Source organism: Nakaseomyces bracarensis (assembly GCF_045282275.1).
Source record: "Nakaseomyces bracarensis strain CBM3 chromosome Unknown Scaff3_0, whole genome shotgun sequence".
Taxonomy (NCBI): Eukaryota; Fungi; Ascomycota; class Saccharomycetes; order Saccharomycetales; family Saccharomycetaceae; genus Nakaseomyces; species Nakaseomyces bracarensis.
In genome coordinates, this window is record NW_027263962.1 from 122,541 (window position 1) to 142,648 (window position 20,108).

Below are 20,108 nucleotides of genomic sequence, written 5' to 3' on the forward strand. Positions count from 1 at the left end.
AGGATTTACATCTCTATATAGAATCTCCTATAACCCAAGTACTGATGTCGCAGTACACAGGAAACGGTTAATAGTTCTCTATAAAGAGAACCAGTCTCCTATTTAGGAGTAGTGGAGTTAACTTATCTCAGTCACCAGATGTTGATAACCATTATTATACACAAACGTGCTTAATCCCATCTTGCTATGCTGTAACGGTGATGTAAGAAGCTAGCTTCAAGGTGTGGTCTGCGACGTTTTCTGAGCAACTAAAAATTAACTGCTTGAAGGCCCAAAAATATATTTTATGTTAAAAAGAAAATTGCTTCCAATCGGATTTGAACCGATGATCTCCACATTACTAGTGTGGCGCCTTACCAACTTGGCCATAGAAGCTTTGTAATTGTTGAATGTCGATACATTTATTAGCTTACATAATCAGTACTCTAAATCGTGGATGACTCTATACAATGTATGTATTCTTCAATGTATATACGGGGATTATATAAAACTATCTATCATGGAAATATCTATTTAATTTTTGGCGTTGGAAATAAATTGTTTGATCTTTTCTAGGTCCTTGGCTCCATGTGTCTCTACGCCTCCAGAGACGTCGACACCCATGGTTCCTGGAACACTGAGAGCGTCCCTGACGTTATCTGGCGTTAGACCACCTGCTAATATAAACCGGGCGTGAGGTGTAGCAGTAGCCCAATCACCAATGGCTCCCCAGTTCAGCTTCTCTCCAGTTCCACCTGCATCTGAGTCGAAAAGTGGTAAGCATCTGTATGCGTCCTGGTGAGACAACTCTTCTACGAGCGCACAGTCTCTTGGGAACACAGCTCTCTTGATAATCGGTTTACCTAGCTTTTCGTGGTATTCTTCCCAAGTCTCATCACCATGTAGCTGTACTATATCGACTCCATAGTCACGGGAAATTATACTTACATCGATAATGGACTGGTTACGGAACACACCAACCAGCTTAGTTCCGTGAGGGTTTCTCGCTGGGTCATGCACCAGCTCTGATATGCTGCGGGCAATATCAGGTTGTATAGTTCTGGCTCTGTTTGGAACACAAATGATACCGATCAAATCAGCACCCGATGAGACGGCAGTCTCGGCAGCTTCAAGGGACTGGAGCCCGCAGACTTTTACCAACTGGGAATCATGGTTCTTCAAGAATTCGTTAAATGACATTGTTGTAGCATATAGTTCTTCTGCTTGAGAAATAGTTTTAATAGCTTATCAATATAAAAATTGTCTCTTCTGATAAAAGACCGAAATTCAATGATCGTAACAGAAAAAGTTATATTAAAGTTTATCTAAGGATTATTATACAGTTTTGGTGTTTTTTTTTTATTAAAGAATGGTGTAACTTGAAAACACTTGATATTATTTTATATTAAATAAAAGAGAAAACCCACCCGGATGTGAAAATATAAACGATTTTAATAAAACATGAAAGAAATGAAGAGGAATAATGTGTAGAGGGGAAAATGGAAATAAAAAGGAAGAAAAAAAAAGAAGCTATCCTAGAATATATGTAGTTTTTTTTTAGACGATTTTATTAAGATCTTTCACCTCTCAATCTTCTGGCCAACTTGATGTCCTTCTTTTGGATGGTAACACGCTTGGCGTGGATGGCAGCCAAGTTAGTGTCTTCGAACAAGGAGACCAAGTAAGCTTCGACGGATTCTTGTAGAGCACCGATAGCAGAAGATTGGAATCTCAAATCGGTCTTGAAATCTTGGGCGATTTCTCTGACCAATCTTTGGAAAGGCAACTTTCTGATCAAAAGTTCAGTAGACTTTTGGAACCTTCTGATTTCTCTCAAAGCGACGGTACCTGGCTTATATCTGTGAGGCTTCTTAACACCACCGGTAGATGGGGCGGACTTTCTAGCGGCCTTGGAGGCCAACTGCTTTCTTGGTGCTTTACCACCAGTAGACTTTCTAGCTGTTTGCTTGGTTCTAGCCATTATTGTATTTGTTGTTGTATTTGTTTAGTTATTTTTTTTTGAAGCTATGAACAACATTAATGAATAGAATAAAAACATGGTCTCTTTATATAAGGTCCCTTCTCCATCACCACCCCCGTTGTTTGTAAGGGCCCGTTGGAAACCGATGCAGTTTCCACACCCTACAAGTGCGAAGCTCTGGGAACGCGTTTAGTATGGCTACGTGAACCCATTCGCGCGAAACTCTGGGAACGGGTTTTGTTGTGTGTGTGTGTTTTTTTATTATTATTATTAGTCGTATATAAGTATATTTCATGTACCCATTTTTTCGCGGTGTTGTTCAAAGTTGGTGGTGTCATAGCCATAGTTAAGCCGTTCCCACACGTTCGCACCATTTCGTATCGTAACGGTGGGCGGTCCGTGACTGAGAAGTCGTGCTCGCGTGGCGAACGCAAATGTACTGTTTTTTTTTTTGATTCCAAGTTTATATAAAAAGGAGCGTATTATTATTTTATTCTACAAAACTATCCTTGCAACGAAGCAAGCAAATAACAATACAAATAACATATATAACTATTAACAATGTCCGGTAGAGGTAAAGGTGGTAAAGGTTTGGGTAAAGGTGGTGCCAAGCGTCACAGAAAGATCCTGAGAGATAACATCCAAGGTATTACCAAGCCAGCTATTAGAAGACTTGCCAGAAGAGGTGGTGTCAAGCGTATCTCTGGTCTGATCTACGAAGAAGTCAGAGCCGTGCTAAAGACCTTCTTGGAGTCCGTCATCAGAGACGCCGTCACTTACACTGAACACGCCAAGAGAAAGACCGTCACCTCCTTGGACGTCGTCTACGCTTTGAAGAGACAAGGTAGAACCCTGTACGGTTTCGGTGGTTAAGTTTTCTTTCTTTCTTTCTTTTTTCTTTATTGCTCTTTTTTTATATTCTCCCCTTCCTTCCCTTTCCCCAGGCACTCATTATATACGGTTTATCTTAATTTCTTTTTTTTAATGTATTATAATCAATAACCTTTTTTATTTAGTGACGTCATAGGTTCTGGAACCTCTCCCCTTGGCCCCTTCGCGCCCTCCCCCCCGTGTTTTTTTTTTAATTTATTAGTTACTTCTACAGGCTGTTCTAAGCGTACATATAATTTTCTGCGGGATGTTCTTCCGGTTTTCTTCCTTCCGGTTTTATTCGAGGAACCCCTTCGAATCAAGAAGAAACACCCGTATATAATAGTATTTTTAAGCAAGATAGAATGTTCACGTGATTCTTCTATTAAGAAGAGAGGACGCCAATAGAAGCCCTCGCCCGATGGCCTGGGCCACTGTCTAAGTAGTGAGTTACAGTGAGTTAACACTACAATACTAACATTAATACAATAATACAATAGCACTCATTCAATACATCTCTGTATTAATACAGTATTGCACTACAGTATTGCACTATAGTATTGCACTACAGTCTTGTATTAATACATAGCATTAATACATAGCATCAAGACATCGATAGATCCTTGAAGCGGCAGGTAGGGAAAATTTTTTTTTTTAGCCGGCAAGAAAAAAAATTTAACTAAAGAAAAAAATTTAAAATTTTCTTTTAAGGATTTACCAACCCCATCACTAAACTAAATCAAATTTAAAAATTGTAATTAAAAGGAGTTATAACTAAAGATCTATTAATTAACATAAGTAAAAAAAAAATTTTTTTAAAAAAGAAGAATTTAGGAAAGAAAGAAAAAAAAAACGCCCAAAGTGAGACGAAATAACTCCAAATCAGACGCATCCGGGACTACGGAGAAGAGAACAAGGTTAGGAGAAGAAGAAGACGTATCTGACCTTTTCCTTATCAAGAGACCTAGAAACCTACTATTTTTAATGGATCCTAGAACACATACACGCACCCGCCACTCCTCGACTCATAAAGCTTCATCGCCGTCACTAGCTGCTACTTCACTGCTGAATCCCACCACGGACAGCAGTACTACTGGTAACAGCAACAGTAATAGCAATATCAGTAATAACGATATGGAACAGAGTAATACTACGGGGGTTGGCCCAATACTATCGACGGGCGATGAGACGACACAAGTCCATGCTTGTAACGGTGACCCCGGAAATGAGCTTGCGCACGAGCACGACGGCGCTGGAAGGATAACGTCGTCTAACGAAGATGACGAAGATATAGAGATGATGGATGTCGCTGAGAGTTCCTCAAATACCAACATTAGTAATAATGACAATATGGAAAGAGGGATAACGAAAAAACTGAAATCAGCCCAGACTACCGGAATCACCTTATCGCACTCCAGCACCGCATCAGCATCAACAACAACAACAGCAGGAGCAGCAGGTGAGGACTCAAGCATAAGAGACTACCTGAACACATCCGTTGGTGGGAACACCAATATGTCCTCCATGAACAACTCGGACTCAGAGGACAACAAACCGCATACTAATTCAAATACAAATATATTCAAACCATTCGATTTCAAAACCGGACAATTTCTACGAACTACCTCTAATGATAGTAACTCAAACTCAAACGATACCCAAACCTCTGCGCTAAACACCGGAAGAGCTCATTCTAATAACATTAATAGCTCCACTAGCTCAAAGGACTCTAATATACCACCAGAGGCGGTCAACGATAGCAGCATCACTGACCTCCATCCTTCTTCAGGGACTAATTCCGATGCTAACCAATCAAATACTAATACCTCTATTAATAGACCTGTTAATATTACGACTTTCATGAAATTCTACACTAATCCAAAGACAAGATCCCATTCAGTACCTACAATCCTGCATTCATCTCTAAGACGGATGACTACCAACTCAACAGAAATGCAAAATAACCTTCCTTTTAATATCAATACTAATGCTCCTTATCACCAACCTTCAAATACTTACTCCGGAATATCGAAGAAGAAAATCGTAGGTGCTAAACCTGTGAACTTCGGTCAAGTAGCAGAAGATCCAGCTGCTGAAAACGAACAAACAATCTCTACTACGGCCTCTATGAAGGCTCTACGCAAGGCTATGATACTCAGTCAACAATTTCAAGGAAACGAAGCAGTTTCGCTTCCAAATTCTAATGTTGTATCATCATCATCACTAGCAGAGAGAATCGAACATTTGAAAAGAACTCCAGATCCAATACCCCTTCCTCCCATTAACCTTCAAGGCCTAAAAGAAATTGACCTGCATGAAATTATGAAAAATCCACAACTAAGACACGATATCATATTTGATCCTTTATTACAATTTAGACCTAATTTAGACGGCGAGAGAGGAGTGAAGAAGAGGCAGTTATCTAGCAAGTACTGGAATGACGTAGAAAACGAAATCATCGTATATACCGAAAAACCAGAATTGTTCGATTATAATAAGACTAGGCTTGTACCGCTATTCGATACTTTGAGGGAAGTTTTATTAACAATTGTACCACAAAAAGAAGCTGCTACGATAAATAATGTTCTTGATACAGAGCTAAATATGCAAGAGTTGTTAAAGGGCTCACTTGTAATGACAAACCTTGCCCAATGGTTAGCAGAACTTTTTAAAAGACATTGCGCTCCAATGAGAGACGCTTGGGTGGATAAAATGAGTGAAACTTTCAAAGAAGCTGAGGTAGAAAATTCTCTGCCTAAACTAATTGACGGATTGAGGATTGTCTTTCAAATATTAGAGACAATGAAATTAGATATCGCTAACCATCAAATACGTATCTTGAGACCAGCATTATTGAGCAATGCTGTGGAGTTTGAGAAGCAATACTTCAACACCTTGATGAATTCAAAAAGACTAGATCTACAGAGCTCTTTAAAGTGGTTTGCTCAAAAATTTCAAACTTTTGTGGGAACAGCTGACTTCGACGAGAACAATATCCAAGTACCTCAGGTCTATCGTATGTGTATCAGAAGTATTATTAGTCTACTATCTTGCAGAAAAATGGTTCGTGACTACCCAATGTGCCTATCTTTCGATCATGCAAGACTGATACTCTTAAGAGCTGATATTAGACAAATAGTTTGCCTGCAAGTTTGTCGGTTATTGTTTCAACAGTTAGTTGCCAATGATAACTCCATTGACAAGATAATTAAGAATTATATTATTAATACTTACACAAATAAAAAGCTCAGGAATGACATTGTCAGTATAATCACTGATGACCATGGAAATTGCAGATGGACGAAAAACACAATGTCTATTTCGGTACATTTATGTAAGGTAATAAGTGATTTGAAAGAAGAATATGAATACACTAAAGCTGGTAAAATGGGAACTGTTCCAAAGAGATCGGCTGCTACAACAAAATTGGATAATGCTAAGATAAACTTCGCTAAATCATGGTTATGCAAACAGACCCAGCCTTTGAGTGACGTATATGGTGTGCTTGAGAATAGAATTTTCAAAATTCTTGAAGAAGGTATTTTCACTCGTTCATCGTGTACGCTAGAAGGTAGAGTAAAGCAAGATTTTGTCTATCTTTATAATGCAGGCACCACCCCACCAAACGAAACTGAAATTAATAGTATCGAAAACTCCACAAATAATACATCACAATCCGAAGTAAAAAGCCCTAGTTTAAAAAATGTGTCTGCTTTTGCTTATCCTCAAACTGAGGAAATGAAAAGAAACCCTGCTGCATTAGCCGTTACAGAAATGGATGAGTTCAATAACGTCTTCCGTCATTTGTATACGGTAGTTAATTTGCATTGGTCAGTCTTTGGACAACATTATGTTGATTACATGGGTGATAAGGTAAAAAGAAAAGGTATATAAATAAACTCCTTGCATTCATTAGAACTCTTCCAAGTTATCTTTTAGACTTGAAAGGAATGATCTTTATAATAGAATGGATGTTTATTTAGTAATAGTAGTAGTACCTACTACTGTAAATTTCTTATAATAATATATAGTTTCTCATATTCATATTAAAAATTCTTTAGTAAAAATTGGTATTAAACTGGATACTAAAATAGAATAACCATTAGTTTACTGATCAGTGGTAACGTCTTAATGAACAATAATTCTTAAATATACCGAATTATATTCTGGGAAATGTTTACAGAAATGTTACTTATATAACTTGACTAAAAATAAATTTAATAAATAGTTTAAATAATGATATAAAACTACCATTTAATTAAATATTTAAAAGGATATATAAAAGGATTATTAATTTATTATTGTTAATATTTTAATTAGTCTTAACTAGTATTTGTGCCAGCAGCTGCGGTAATACAAAGAAGGCTAGCATTAATGGTAAAGGATACGTAGAACTAAATGTTTACAAGGTTGTACAGTTGTTTACTAAAAATGCTGCAATTTGCGAATACTTCTTAGTTCCTCAATATGGAGAAAATGATTATATAACCCCTTATACACGTTTTTATAAATTCACTTTCTCCTACATTTCTAGAAAACAAAGTATTGAAAATCGTTGCATTTAAGGTACAAAATGTAAAATAATCCAATACAGGCATGTGACAAAGAAGGAGTGTCTAAATAGGCCGTTAAAGTCGTAATTCATAACTGACATCATATATAAGGTATTGTCATCTGATAATGTTTCGAATGGAAACCACATTAATATTGTTATCTATTTTCTAGATAGCATCATGCTTATTTTTATATGTGACTAGGCACTCAATTATACAATAATAGGAAACTAAGCATCATTTTAAAGTAACTGAGCATCATTTTAAAGTAACTGAGCATCAATTGAGCGTTAGCTAATCTTAGCTAATTTTTAAGTAGTTATATTGTAGATAAAGACCACCAAGTATTAAAAATCCATAAAATAGGCTATAAATATCGTATCCATAGTTTAGATCCTAGAACATTACCGACTATTATAGCAGGGAATAATAAGATTGATTGAGAGACATTAAACTAAATACTGATTTATTCTTATAAAGCTTTTAACCAATCGTACCTCAATTAGGTTATTGTTGGAAATGCAACTCCTAACATTACATTTCATTTGTTAAAGAAAGATTATAGTTTTATGGTTCCTTAACAGTATTGCCTATTGACAATATTGTTTTAACATATACGAAACTAATTAGTTGGTTACTTCATATTTTATATATACGAAAATATACAATCACATATATAAAATAAAGAAGAGTAAAATGTAAAGACTATATATAGATTAATATCACATGATTAATAAAGCAGTAATTTAATAATATGATTTACAATTATACACTTAATAAAAATTGCGATATATACAATTTTATCCACTGTGTTTGGTTTCCGAATAAAAGAAATAATTTAGCAAAGCTAGTTTTTGAAAAAATCATGTTTTCCCCGGATTTTTTAAAAAATTTCTACGTTGCTGTGGTACAAAAAAAAAGCATGTCTATTATATTTAAGGGTGGCAACTGTTATTGCCTCAATATTGTATAAATAATATAATCAAATCAGATTACGAAGTAATTTATTTAATATGGCAACAAATAACGCTTTAGTTTTAGGAGCAACAGGGCTTACTGGAAGCTTTTTCTTGAAGCGTGCAGCTGTTTGGGAAGGAATTAATAAAGTTTACTCGATCACAAGAAGAAAGGTTCCATTTGAGGTCAAAGCTGAAGAGATAGTAGAAGAAGACAACTCAAAATGGGCTACTTTAATACCTAATGATATACAATACTTGTTTACTGCCTTAGCTACTACTAGAGCTGCTGCAGGCGGCTTTGATAAGCAGTATGCTATTGATCACGATTTAAACATTGAGCTCGCTAAAGAGGCCAAAGCCAAGGGTTGCGAAACAATTGTGGTAGTATCCTCTGCTGGTGCTAACAAGTGTTCCTGGTTACCTTACCTTAAGATGAAGGGTGAGATTGAGGAAGATCTAATCAACCTCAAGTTCAAGAATACTATCATACTAAGGCCTTCCGCCCTTTTAGGCCACAGGGAAAACGACCATAAGGGATTTGGTAACAACATTTTTGTCGCTATCAGTAATCAGTTTTACCGTAGTCGTTTCCAGAGGGTGATGGCGTACCCAGTTCAAGCTCATGAAGTTGCTGAAGCAGGTATCCAAGCTGCAATTGAGGCCTCTAAACAAACATCTGACAAACCTTTTGTCAGATTTATTGAAAGCAAAGAGATCCTAGATATCGCTGAACAAATAAAAAAATAAAATCGAAACTATTGAATTAGTCTATGCTGTATGGCTCTTTTTTTCTATTATATATAATGATTTTTCTATTCGTAAACTTTGCCCAGTTTCTAAACATGTTATAGGCCTTAATATTGCAGCTAATTAGATTAAAAACGTAGTTGCTCGAGACTCATCCTCAATGTAGATATTGTTATATAGGTTATGTAATGGGTAAATAAGGGCCTCGTGCCTTATTTTCTTGAAAAAAAAATTTAAGCTTGAAATAGGATCAAAGGCTAAGGCAACTTTAACATTAATGCTCGCACCCAAACAACAAGAGAAAATACGAGGTAATCGTGTTGAATATATTGTTGGTAACATCGATACTTTAAGCAAAACATAGTAGGGATTTTATTATATTTTAGAGCGTTTCATTTTGAAGGACACAGACTATTGTGTTTTTGTACTTGATTAGGTTGCTATCAATAATCGTTAACTACTTCTTTCTGTTACCATTGTTTATTTTACCTAGTAAAGTTGCTTCTAGCTTGAAATTTTTGATCATATTACTTTCGTGCCCTCTCTGTAAATAATGCCTGCCACTCCACAACCGAATCAAAGGTATGGTATAGTTATCGATGCCGGTTCTTCAGGTTCACGTTTGTATGTGTATGAGTGGGATGATCCGAATGACTTCAAGGACGGTGGGGCTGATGCTAGTGTTAGAATGAAATCTGTTCCTCAGATCAGACAGGATCCTTCTTGGTCACGTAAAATCTCCCCTGGATTATCATCTTTTGAGAAGAAACCGAAGAAGGCCTATAAGAAACATATCAAATCACTTCTTGAGTTTGCTACAAAAATCATTCCTGCAGATAAGATCAAAGATACTCCTGTCTTTATACAAGGTACAGCAGGTTTACGATTACTACCAAAGGAAAAAAGAACAGAGATATTGCATGAAGTCTGCAATGGGATTAAGAAACATACTAATTTTTTGATGGAAGACTGCGACTATCAAGTGCAAGTAATAGATGGTGAAACAGAAGGTCTATATGGATGGTTAAGTCTTAACTATCTACTTGGAAAATTCGATAACTACGATACTACAGATAACTCTCACTTTACTTTTGGTTTCATGGATATGGGCGGAGCATCTGCTCAAATTGCATTTGTTCCTAGTGACAAACAAGAGATCGAAAGGCATAAAGACGATATAGCGACTATATACTTGAAAAATTTAAACGGTGAGTTACAGGAATGGGACGTATTCGTGAGTACGTGGCTAGGTTTCGGTGCAAATCAAGCTCGAAGAAGATACCTAGCACAGTTAATCAACGCCCTACCGGAAAATACTAATAGCTACGATGACGATGATTTTAAAACTAGAAAGTTATCAGATCCCTGCACCCCCAAGGGCGCCAAGCTGAAATTTGAGTTCAAAGACAAGGATTTTACTATCATCGGATCAGGGAACTACGAACAGTGTAATAAGTCAATATATCCTCTGCTGCTGAAGAATTTACCTTGTGAGGATGAGCCATGTTTATTTAATGGTATACATGCTCCACGTATAGACTACAAAAAAGACAGGTTTGTTGGGACATCCGAATATTGGTATACTGCTAATGATGTTTTTAAACTTGGCGGCGAATACAATTTCCTTGAATTTAATGAGCAAGTTATCAATTTTTGTAGCAGCGATTGGCAAGCTATAAAACATCAGTCCGATAATGGAGCATTTAACAATATGCCAGAGGACTTCTTGAAGGATACATGTTTTAAGGCTAATTGGGTACTAAACGTCCTTCATGAAGGGTTCGAGTTACCTATGCTTGGGTTCGAGAAAGAGTTACCTGAAAGTAGAACAGAAGAGTATCCATTATTTCAGAGTCTTGAAAAAATCAACGATAGAGATTTATCGTGGACATTAGGGAGAATATTGTTGTACGCATCATCAACAATTATGGTGGGAAACAGTAAACAACCTGTAGGTGTACAGCCCAGCACCATAGAGGCCTCCAGGCTAGGAAAATCATTTTCACCTGGAGGTTTGTTGGGATCATCACACCTTTATTTAGGTACCAACTCTCATTTTTGGAGAAGTATAATTCTGTTCATTCTCCTAATAGCTTCCATATATGCATATGTCTATAGACATAAAATCCATCGATTAACATGCTATAGTAAAACAGTTGCGATGTACCTCCACACCAAAAATCAGTTATACTCTCTAGCGACCAGGGGATCCTTATCAAAAGATCCCATTTCACGCCTAGAGGAAGGATTTGGGTTCGGCCTTGATAGAAACAAAAATATTAGAGAGGAGTATAAGATGGATCTAACCTCCAGTTTTACAGAATCATCATCAAGACGGTTAGATAGAGACGGTATTTTAGGAAATGGCATCTTATCAAAGAACAACAGTAGCTCTCATTTATCGACACCAAAAGCTGGCGTAACGCCAAGACCAGCATTTTCCATAGCTGATTTTGCTAAATTCAAGGATGAGAGATTTACTAAATAGGTTTCAACTAAATTTCCCTATTGAGATAGATACTCCTCTACATATAGACTATTTTTTTTTTTTTTTTTTGTAGCTCTAATTTTTTCTATGGGACTTTATCAAAAGCTATACTAATACTAATAATTAATACAATCATGAACCTTTTGATCGCTAGTCATTATCTATAAATGACATCATATAGAGTTATTCATCAATACTAAGTAGTAAAACTCACATGGCATCTGCTGTTATAGCTAAGTGGTTACTCTCCCGGGTAACATTTGATAAAATTTTTTCATTGAAAATGAAAATAAAATTTGCGATGAGTTCATGCCCGATGCCTTTTTGCGATGCGATGAGCATACTGATATAATTCATAAACACATATTAAAGAGTGTTATAATATTTACACTTGAAGTATTTATTTCAGTTCTAACTAAGAACACCAACGACAATATAATAAGGAAATTATGAGAGTCAGAAAGAAGACATCCAAGAGAACCTCTACTCGTATGAGAGAGGGTATTAAGAAGAAGGCCTCTGCTCAAAGAAGAAAGGAAAAGAAGTTTGCTAAGAAGGATGTTACTTGGAAATCTAGAACAAAGAAAGATCCTGGTATTCCATCCAACTTCCCATACAAGGCTCAAATTCTTGAAGAAATTGAGATGAGAAAAATGAGAGATCAAGAAGAAAGAGAGCTTGCTAGACAACAACGTCTAGAGGCAAAGAGAGCTGCTATGGAGGCTGGTGAAGCTGTAGATATGATGGATGATGATGAAGAGGATACCAATGGTTTGGCTGCTCTGGTTGAATCTGCACAAGCTGCTGCAGAAGAATACGAGGGTGCTGGGACCGAAATGGACGTCAATGTCGAACCAATGGACGTTGTTGACTATGATATTGATTTCTACGGTGGTGCTGAAGAAGATGATTCTGAACTAGAAAAATCTAGAAAAGCTTACGATAAAATCTTCAAGACTGTGGTTGATGCTTCTGATGTTGTCCTATATGTCCTTGATGCAAGGGACCCAGAAGGTACTAGATCTAGAAAAGTGGAACAGGCTGTTCTGCAAAGTCAAGGTAAGAGGTTGTTACTAATACTGAACAAGATCGATTTAATCCCCCCTCAGGTTCTAGAGCAATGGATGAATGTTTTGAAATCCAGTTTCCCAACCATCCCAATAAAAGCCGCTCCAGGTGCAACTAACAAAAGTTCTTACAATAAAAAGTTTACCCAAGCAGTGACTGCTAACGCTCTAATGGACGCTTTAAAGACTTATGCTAATAACAGCAAACTAAAGAGATCTATTGTTGTTGGTGTGATTGGTTATCCAAATGTGGGTAAATCATCAGTGATCAATTCCCTGCTTTCAAATAGAGGCGGTCCATCTAAGGCCTGCCCAGTTGGTAATCAAGCTGGTGTGACGACTTCCTTGAGAGAGGTCAAAGTAGATAATAAACTAAAAATTCTAGATTCTCCTGGTATTTGTTTCCCAGGTGAGAAGCAAAATATGTCAAAGGTCGAACAAGAAGCTGAACTTGCTCTACTGAATGCTTTGCCACCAAAATACATCATCGATCCATACCCAGCTATTTTGAAATTAGTTAAGCGTATTGCCAAGTTAAATGACATGACTGAGAATTTCAAGAAGTTCTATGACCTGCCTCCTATTCCTTCTGATAATCCTGAAACTTTCACAAAGCATTTCTTAATTCATGTGGCGAGGAAGAGAGGTAGATTAGGTAAAGGTGGTATTCCAAACCTAACTAGTGCAGGTATTTCTGTTTTGAATGACTGGAGAGATGGTAAGATCCTTGGTTGGGTCCTTCCTAATGCTTCTAAGGATACCACAGTAGAATCTACATCTACTGTTTCTACAGGAACAAAAGCAGCTCCAGCTAAATCAGAACAAACCACAATCGTTAGTGAATGGTCTAAGGAATTTGATCTTGACGGCCTTTTCAGTAACTTGGACAACGCAATCAAGGAGAACACTCAAGATGCTATGACTGATTAGACTTGGGTACCCTTGATCACAGCAGAAATATAAAATTGTATTTCTGAGTTAGAAACTAAAAAAAGGAAAACTTGCAAAAATTACTGTGTTTCTCAGGCTTTCTAAATCGGATATATAAAAGCATTCACTTCTTAGATACAATAACTCACTAAATAGCCATATTTTGTTTTTTTATAAACTTTTGATTGTATATTAAAAATAAGCCATTTCATTATTCTACCGTATAACGAACTATATTATATATTTTCCTTCAACATCTCAATTACTCTGGTTACTTCCAATAGAGATTACTTTTGCCTCTATAAAATAATGGAAGATTAGGTTAGGGGCTTGTAGGGTACAGCTCTCTACTTCAAAAGATAATTAACAGCACTGTATGAGTAGCTATTGTAAAAATATTATGGTATGAGCTCGAGTGCTTACAATGCTTCATGATAGGTTGGTCAAGCATAATTTCTTAATCTAGTAGTGTCCTTTAGTATGCTCCGCAGTAAAATATATAAAGGTACATAAATAATGACTTTATTTAGTTATGTCTAGCTATTATTTTATTGTGTTTCTAGGATGAATATTGGATGCTGGCAATATATAACACAGATAGTACTTCTTATATCATGTCGTATCACTGATTTTACTGAACTCACCTTATATTGCACATATCGCTGCTATAGCGTTATTAGAAAAAGTCGATAGACCACCGAAGACAAACTATTAACTAACGTCAAAGATTCAATTGCTTTCTCTATTACGACCAAGAAACAAGAGAATGATATGATATATGAGCCCCAATTTAAAGTTGGTGATAGATTTTGCGTTACAAAGGAGATATGCACTGTTTTGTTTGTCGGTACGATAGATGCTTGGCCAGATGAAATTGCATATGGTGTTGAATGGGATGATCCTTCTAGCGGGAAACATTCAGGTACACTGGGCGGTGTCCAATATTTCATAACTGCTCGACCCAATTCAGGTTCCTTCTTAAAGGCTAGAAAAGTAGACACTATATGTGGAAAACCTAAAGAATTCTTCGCTGCTGTTAAAGAGCGTTATGGGAGCAATAATGATTCAAAGCTTATTGACATTAAGATTGGTGAAAAGACGGTTGAGCAACTTGGCTTTGATAAACTTGATCTAATCAATCAAAAATGGTATAGGCTAGAAACAATTTCACTACCATCATCACAAATTGGGTTGGCAGGAATTCAAGATGGCACCGACGTTATAAGGATTACAGATTTAGATCTATCCAGAAATCTATTTTGGGACTTTAAAGAGATTTTAAAGATTTCAAAATGCTGTCCATATTTGAAATCCTTAAATTTATCCTTAAATAGATTCCATGGTCTTCGAAATTATGCCTGTGAAGAGTTGGTCTGTGAGCACCTAGAAACCTTAGTCATCTCCAGTTGCTTCTTAAAAAGAGATGATATAAATGATATTTTATACTACTTTCCAAATCTGAAGAGTCTTGATATCAGCAATAACCTATTAAGTGATTCCGACTCTTCCTACCTTGAATTGCCTACAACATTAATATCTCTTAATATTTCCGGTAATATTATAACAGATATAAACAGCACTCTTGAGAAGCTGCCATTCCTTGATAATTTAAACTTAGGAAGCACGAAAAGCTTGGGCGTATTTCAGAATTCTAATAAATATAAATTATCCTCACTTGATCTTAGTGGCATTAACATCTCCCATTTTGATTGGTTAGATAAGTTAAACATAACATTCCCAAGACTACAACAGCTAAGATGTGATATTGATAAGATAATAGACTATAAATCATTGGATATTTCAGTATTTGATATTGTTTTGGCGCGCTTTAATATGTTAGAGGTTTTGAATGGATCAATTATCACCCAAAAAACTAGAGCAGATAGCGAGCTTTATTTTGTATCTAAAGTCCAGGAAAACGCTATTATTTATAATAAGGATCTGCCTCGTTGGAGTGAATTGACTAAAAAATATGATCTCAGAGAAGTTATTGTAAAAAAACAAGATTGTTGGCTGCTATCTGATGTTATTACTGTAAACGTCAAGTTAAAGGATATTGAAGATTCACCTCAATTTAGATTACAGTTATACAACGGTTTCTCCGTTAGATACATTAGAGGTGTAATATGTCAAAGATTACATATTCCAGTATACGCTGTCACAATGTCATATGAACCGCCTAACGGAAAGCTGAAATATTTTCCACGAGAATTTTCTTCCATAAGTGACTTTAGTATCGAAAATGATGGTACGTTATACATTGAGAAAAATCTTTTTCCTGATAATTGACCAAACAGTAATTACTTAAAATATTATTATTTCATATATAAAAGCATCTACAGTAAAATATAAATTCTTATAGACCTACTTCCTGTATTTTTCAAAACTACTGATAATGTCATTCTTGGAGAACTTAACGTTTGTGCCAGGATATAATTTATCAATCAACGTTTGTAATTTTAGATATAGGGAAACTGTGTGACCTTGCAAACAAGACCATAATTTGTCACATAATATAACTTCCATATGATCTTCATTATCAGAACTGAACTGTTCTATCATCTTATTGTGAAACTTTTCTATTATGTTTTTTATTTCATTAGTTGAATATCCAGCCAGTATATTTTCCAAGTTCTGTTTACTGTAGGCAGCCCATCTAGCTGGATTTGCCACATTTTGCTGAGTATTAAGCATATTGGTGGCACCGTTGACAAATGATGTCAGCTTTGGTATGGTTTCCCTTAAAACATAATCCGCATAAATTTCCTTCTCAAAATCGAACACATCCTTTGCCTGCTGTAAGGATTCATCTAAAATACCATTCATGTAATTGTTCAGGAAAGCCAAATATTCAACTAGTGAATTACTATTAACCAATAATCCGATAGTCATCTCAATGTCATCTGGATTTTCCTGTTTGCCACTAATAACGCTGGCACTTTCCCCTCTTCTACCCAACATTTTAGATACTCTTAGAGCTAATGTAGTGCAGCCGTTCTTTACAACTGAAACAGTTTCAAATTTGTTGGTGTGTTCAATATTCATTTGACTCTGGACATATTCAAAAAGATCCTGTATGTTCTTCAAATAAACAGCAATACCATTTATTAAAGGTGAAACTTCATGTACGGCACTAAATGTAAAAGATCTCTCCATCTCTATTAAATTCTCTTGTAAGAATTCTAACCATGTTTGGTTGATCTGAGTTAGTAATCTATTAAAAGCTGAAGATAGATATTCTTGATTTGTTGTCTCTAATTCCCTTATCTTTTGTTCAAGATATAACATTAAGGCTGGTGCGATACTACTTTCCTCTTTAAGAATCTCTGATAACTGATGAGCAATAGCAGCTACAACTGATTGAAATGCTTTAGAAACAATTCCTAATTTCCTAACAGCGGCCTCCCTATCGGATTCAATACAATGAACTGAACTTAATAATGACTGATTTATTTCTGGTGAGTATGTTTTCCTAATTGCTTTACTAAAATTTTCATTAGAGGAAATGTGGAAGAAGAAGTCAACAAAATTTTGATAGTAAATACATTGTTTCTGTAAGTTTTCCATTGTTTCAAGAATAGATACTAGAAAGTTACCATAAATAGGCTCATCTGTTGTTGTCTTTCTTGTTTTCTTAAACTGCTGCCATTGTGTCATTAATTGTCGCGAGCCCTGTTCAATGAGTGTTTCTTGACTAGATTTTAATGACAGAAGCTCTTTCCTTTCTAACCTAATAAGCTCTTTATCCCAAATTGTTTTATGCAGAATCTGTGCGTTAGCGTTCCATAATTCAACTAATTTGTTATATGAATCAAGCGACATGATTTTACAAAATAGCACAATCGGAGAAAATACTAGGAGATTGTTCAGAATATTGACAAATTGTTCACTAGTAGTGCTTGAATTGTGTAAACTGGAAAATTTGTTCCCTAATTCTTCTACCATTCTCTGAATTAGTAGCTTTGTGACCTTTTCATAAAATTCTCTTCTCTGTCTGAGAGCTTCCATATCTCTAAGATTTGCTTCCTCCTTATTTTTTTCACCTTCAATCGCATTGAACGCTTTCCACATTGATTCTAATTGTTCTTCAATCCAAGGAAGATTTTTCTCCCTTATTGGGCAGTTTAATAGTTTGTTTAGCGTATCCTCATCTAAAGAAACAATTTTTAGTAAATTATCTAGTGTCGACCATAATTGTTTCTTATTGGCACTTTCTATTTGCAGACCGTTGTGTTGACTTTCAACATAATCGATATCCTCGGAACAATTACTCATTTCCATTAGGAAAAGAGAAAAGGTTGGGTTTATCTTATCACAGGCAGTCCCAATGTTTTCTTCATAAGGAGCTAAACTTGGAGAAAGGTCATTCAAAGATAATAGATTTTTATTGAATGTATATTCAGTGTGATTAAGATTATTGGAAATCTTTTCTAGTAATGTGTCAGCATCATCATTTTCAATATCCCAGTTAACATCTGTTAATATTTCTAATAATGCCTCATCATCTACGTCGGCACTCAATGTCAATGAATCGTTCGATTTATTAATTCGTTTCTCATTTCTATCAGGGATTTTGGAGATTGCTGGTTCTTCTTGGATAGTTGACACTTCGTGATAAACATGAGGCACAGGTGCTGCAAATCCCTGGCTATATCTGACCTCATCATTTTTCTCGAAGGACATTTCAGTGGTGTCCTCTTTAGTGTCATCCATGAAGGAATCTAGTGTCTCGGAAACTTCCGCCATGACAGGGCTTGATTCCTCAATGTCAGAAGGTGGAGCGTTCAGATCGATAGGATCATCTAACCTATTTCCGAAAGCCTCAACACTTCCAGTGTCTAGAGGAGCCACATCTGCAATATTCAATGGAGCAACTAAATCGTCACTAACCACGCTATTATTAAATTCTTCGTTTTCATATACTGGTTGTGGAGCGTTTTGATAATCCTCATCACGCAACACTGCGTTTAGATCTTCTAGTAGATGATCGTTTACTCTCTCTTTAGGTAATTCAGTTCTTGCATTTCCCATTTGCTCATCCCTTTGGTGTTTGAAAGAGTCAAAATCCTGTTCTTCAATTTCCTGTGCCGGAGGTAACCCTGGAGTGACCTCTTTAGAGTTAGTTGGAAGAGTTTGGTTTTCCGGCGTAGACCATTTGGTTTCACTTGGTAACATGAATTTATTCTCCATCTCTCTATCATTTTCTTTAGGTGGTTCATTACGAATAGGTTTATATCTCTCTTCCATTACACCACGTCCATATTCGGTTCTTTTAGGTGACCTACTTTGTATACTACCTTCTGGTGGAGTATGGAAAGTTCTATTGACGTCGTTTATTGTAGCGCTATTGGCATATGGGCTCCTGTTGAGTAATCCTCCCTCTGTACTCAATCTTGCCGATTGTCTGTTGGGTGATCTCATAGGAGGCTCTCTTGTAGGGATGTTAGCTGCACTTGTATCAATAGGTGGTACAATAGTCTGTCTAGCTCTATTTTTTGGTGGAATCATATTAGAGGCTCCTGCAACTACAGCTGCTCCTGCAACACCTGCCGTTACAGACTTGGTCATATCAGCGGCTGTACCTTGAAGAGCCGTTGAACTATTGCCGGATAGTTTAGCCTGTGGTGGCCCTTGCGCAATAGGGATGGATGAATGATTGCTTGTAGATTTTCCCTGTGGAAATGCGTGAGTACTATGACTTGGGGTGGTATTCATAGATGTTTTCAGAGGGCTAGATGGCAAGCTTAAGCTTGGGCTCCTATTTATTACGGCCCTATTATAACTTTTTTCATCCAGATAGAAGAGTGACAAGTCCCAGTTCACTAATTCAGGAACTTTACCTTCGAAAGTTTGTAAATAGAGTGACACTAGAGACTTAATGAAAACTGCCCTTTCTTTTGAAGAGTTTGTTTCCCAGTAGTACACTTTACCCATGGTGAGGGTGAAACCCTCCGATACTTGTGAATCAGCTTCTATCTTCACGAGCTCTTTCAAGTCCCAGGTTCTACCTATCTGAAAAGAAGTATCACTGTTCTCCCTAGCCTTATGCAATTGTACCTCCTTCGTGTTACTAGCCTTCGAACTTACTATTAGTACTCTCTTTTTCTTGTACTCAAGTTTTGAATCCACTGGAGGACGCGCACTTGGAGACTTTGAGTCCTCAATTATCCGCACATGTGTGATATAGTTGTTTGGAGGCACACCGGTCTTCGGATCTACTTTCGAGAAACAATACTTGATGATAGCCTTCCTGTCCCTCTCGTACTGTTCTGCAAGAAAGTTTGAAGTCTGTGAGGAGTTGGAAGAACGAGAAGTAGATCTCTTGTGGCCGGGATTGGTGGTACCGGAGACAGGAGGGGCAGCAGAGCCACTAGCATTCCTAGAGTGCGTATGAGTACCAGAAGGAGTCCGCTTATGAGTATTATCTTGAGAACTCTCTCGACTGTGTACAAACTTCTTAAATGGAGACTTTGAACTCTTCATTATTACTTTATCCTTCTGCTTTGCCTAGATTTGATCGTCCAACACACCCCT

At 36.6% G+C, this 20,108-nt stretch overlaps 9 protein-coding genes across 9 annotated transcripts; 6 read left to right on the plus strand and 3 right to left on the minus strand.

Moving 5' to 3' along the window:
• Positions 1-513: 513 nt before the first annotated feature.
• TRP1 (phosphoribosylanthranilate isomerase TRP1) lies at positions 514-1,179 on the minus strand (the record flags this gene model as incomplete). The annotated part of the gene is made up of 1 exon (XM_071050544.1): positions 514-1,179. One exon carries the CDS (start codon positions 1,177-1,179, stop codon positions 514-516), a length of 666 nt encoding a protein of 221 aa, XP_070908334.1.
• A 370-nt stretch (positions 1,180-1,549) lies between these two features.
• Positions 1,550-1,960, minus strand: RNJ42_00375 (histone H3; the record flags this gene model as incomplete). The annotated part of the gene is made up of 1 exon (XM_071050545.1): positions 1,550-1,960. The coding sequence occupies one exon, from the start codon at positions 1,958-1,960 to the stop codon at positions 1,550-1,552; it is 411 nt and encodes a 136-aa protein (XP_070908335.1).
• Positions 1,961-2,521: 561 nt separating this feature from the next.
• RNJ42_00376 (histone H4) lies at positions 2,522-2,833 on the plus strand (the record flags this gene model as incomplete). Its single annotated transcript, XM_071050546.1, has 1 exon — positions 2,522-2,833. The coding sequence occupies one exon, from the start codon at positions 2,522-2,524 to the stop codon at positions 2,831-2,833; it is 312 nt and encodes a 103-aa protein (XP_070908336.1).
• A 981-nt stretch (positions 2,834-3,814) lies between these two features.
• On the plus strand, positions 3,815-6,724 carry SOK1 (Sok1p; the record flags this gene model as incomplete). Its single annotated transcript, XM_071050547.1, has 1 exon — positions 3,815-6,724. The coding sequence occupies one exon, from the start codon at positions 3,815-3,817 to the stop codon at positions 6,722-6,724; it is 2,910 nt and encodes a 969-aa protein (XP_070908337.1).
• Positions 6,725-8,396: 1,672 nt separating this feature from the next.
• FMP52 (Fmp52p) lies at positions 8,397-9,089 on the plus strand (the record flags this gene model as incomplete). The annotated part of the gene is made up of 1 exon (XM_071050548.1): positions 8,397-9,089. One exon carries the CDS (start codon positions 8,397-8,399, stop codon positions 9,087-9,089), a length of 693 nt encoding a protein of 230 aa, XP_070908338.1.
• A 553-nt stretch (positions 9,090-9,642) lies between these two features.
• Positions 9,643-11,577, plus strand: YND1 (apyrase; the record flags this gene model as incomplete). Its single annotated transcript, XM_071050549.1, has 1 exon — positions 9,643-11,577. One exon carries the CDS (start codon positions 9,643-9,645, stop codon positions 11,575-11,577), a length of 1,935 nt encoding a protein of 644 aa, XP_070908339.1.
• Positions 11,578-12,026: 449 nt separating this feature from the next.
• Positions 12,027-13,574, plus strand: NUG1 (RNA-binding GTPase NUG1; the record flags this gene model as incomplete). Its single annotated transcript, XM_071050550.1, has 1 exon — positions 12,027-13,574. The coding sequence occupies one exon, from the start codon at positions 12,027-12,029 to the stop codon at positions 13,572-13,574; it is 1,548 nt and encodes a 515-aa protein (XP_070908340.1).
• A 771-nt stretch (positions 13,575-14,345) lies between these two features.
• On the plus strand, positions 14,346-15,863 carry PAC2 (Pac2p; the record flags this gene model as incomplete). The annotated part of the gene is made up of 1 exon (XM_071050551.1): positions 14,346-15,863. One exon carries the CDS (start codon positions 14,346-14,348, stop codon positions 15,861-15,863), a length of 1,518 nt encoding a protein of 505 aa, XP_070908341.1.
• A 75-nt stretch (positions 15,864-15,938) lies between these two features.
• Positions 15,939-20,057, minus strand: SEC3 (GTP-Rho binding exocyst subunit SEC3; the record flags this gene model as incomplete). The annotated part of the gene is made up of 1 exon (XM_071050552.1): positions 15,939-20,057. The coding sequence occupies one exon, from the start codon at positions 20,055-20,057 to the stop codon at positions 15,939-15,941; it is 4,119 nt and encodes a 1,372-aa protein (XP_070908342.1).
• Positions 20,058-20,108: the final 51 nt, after the last annotated feature.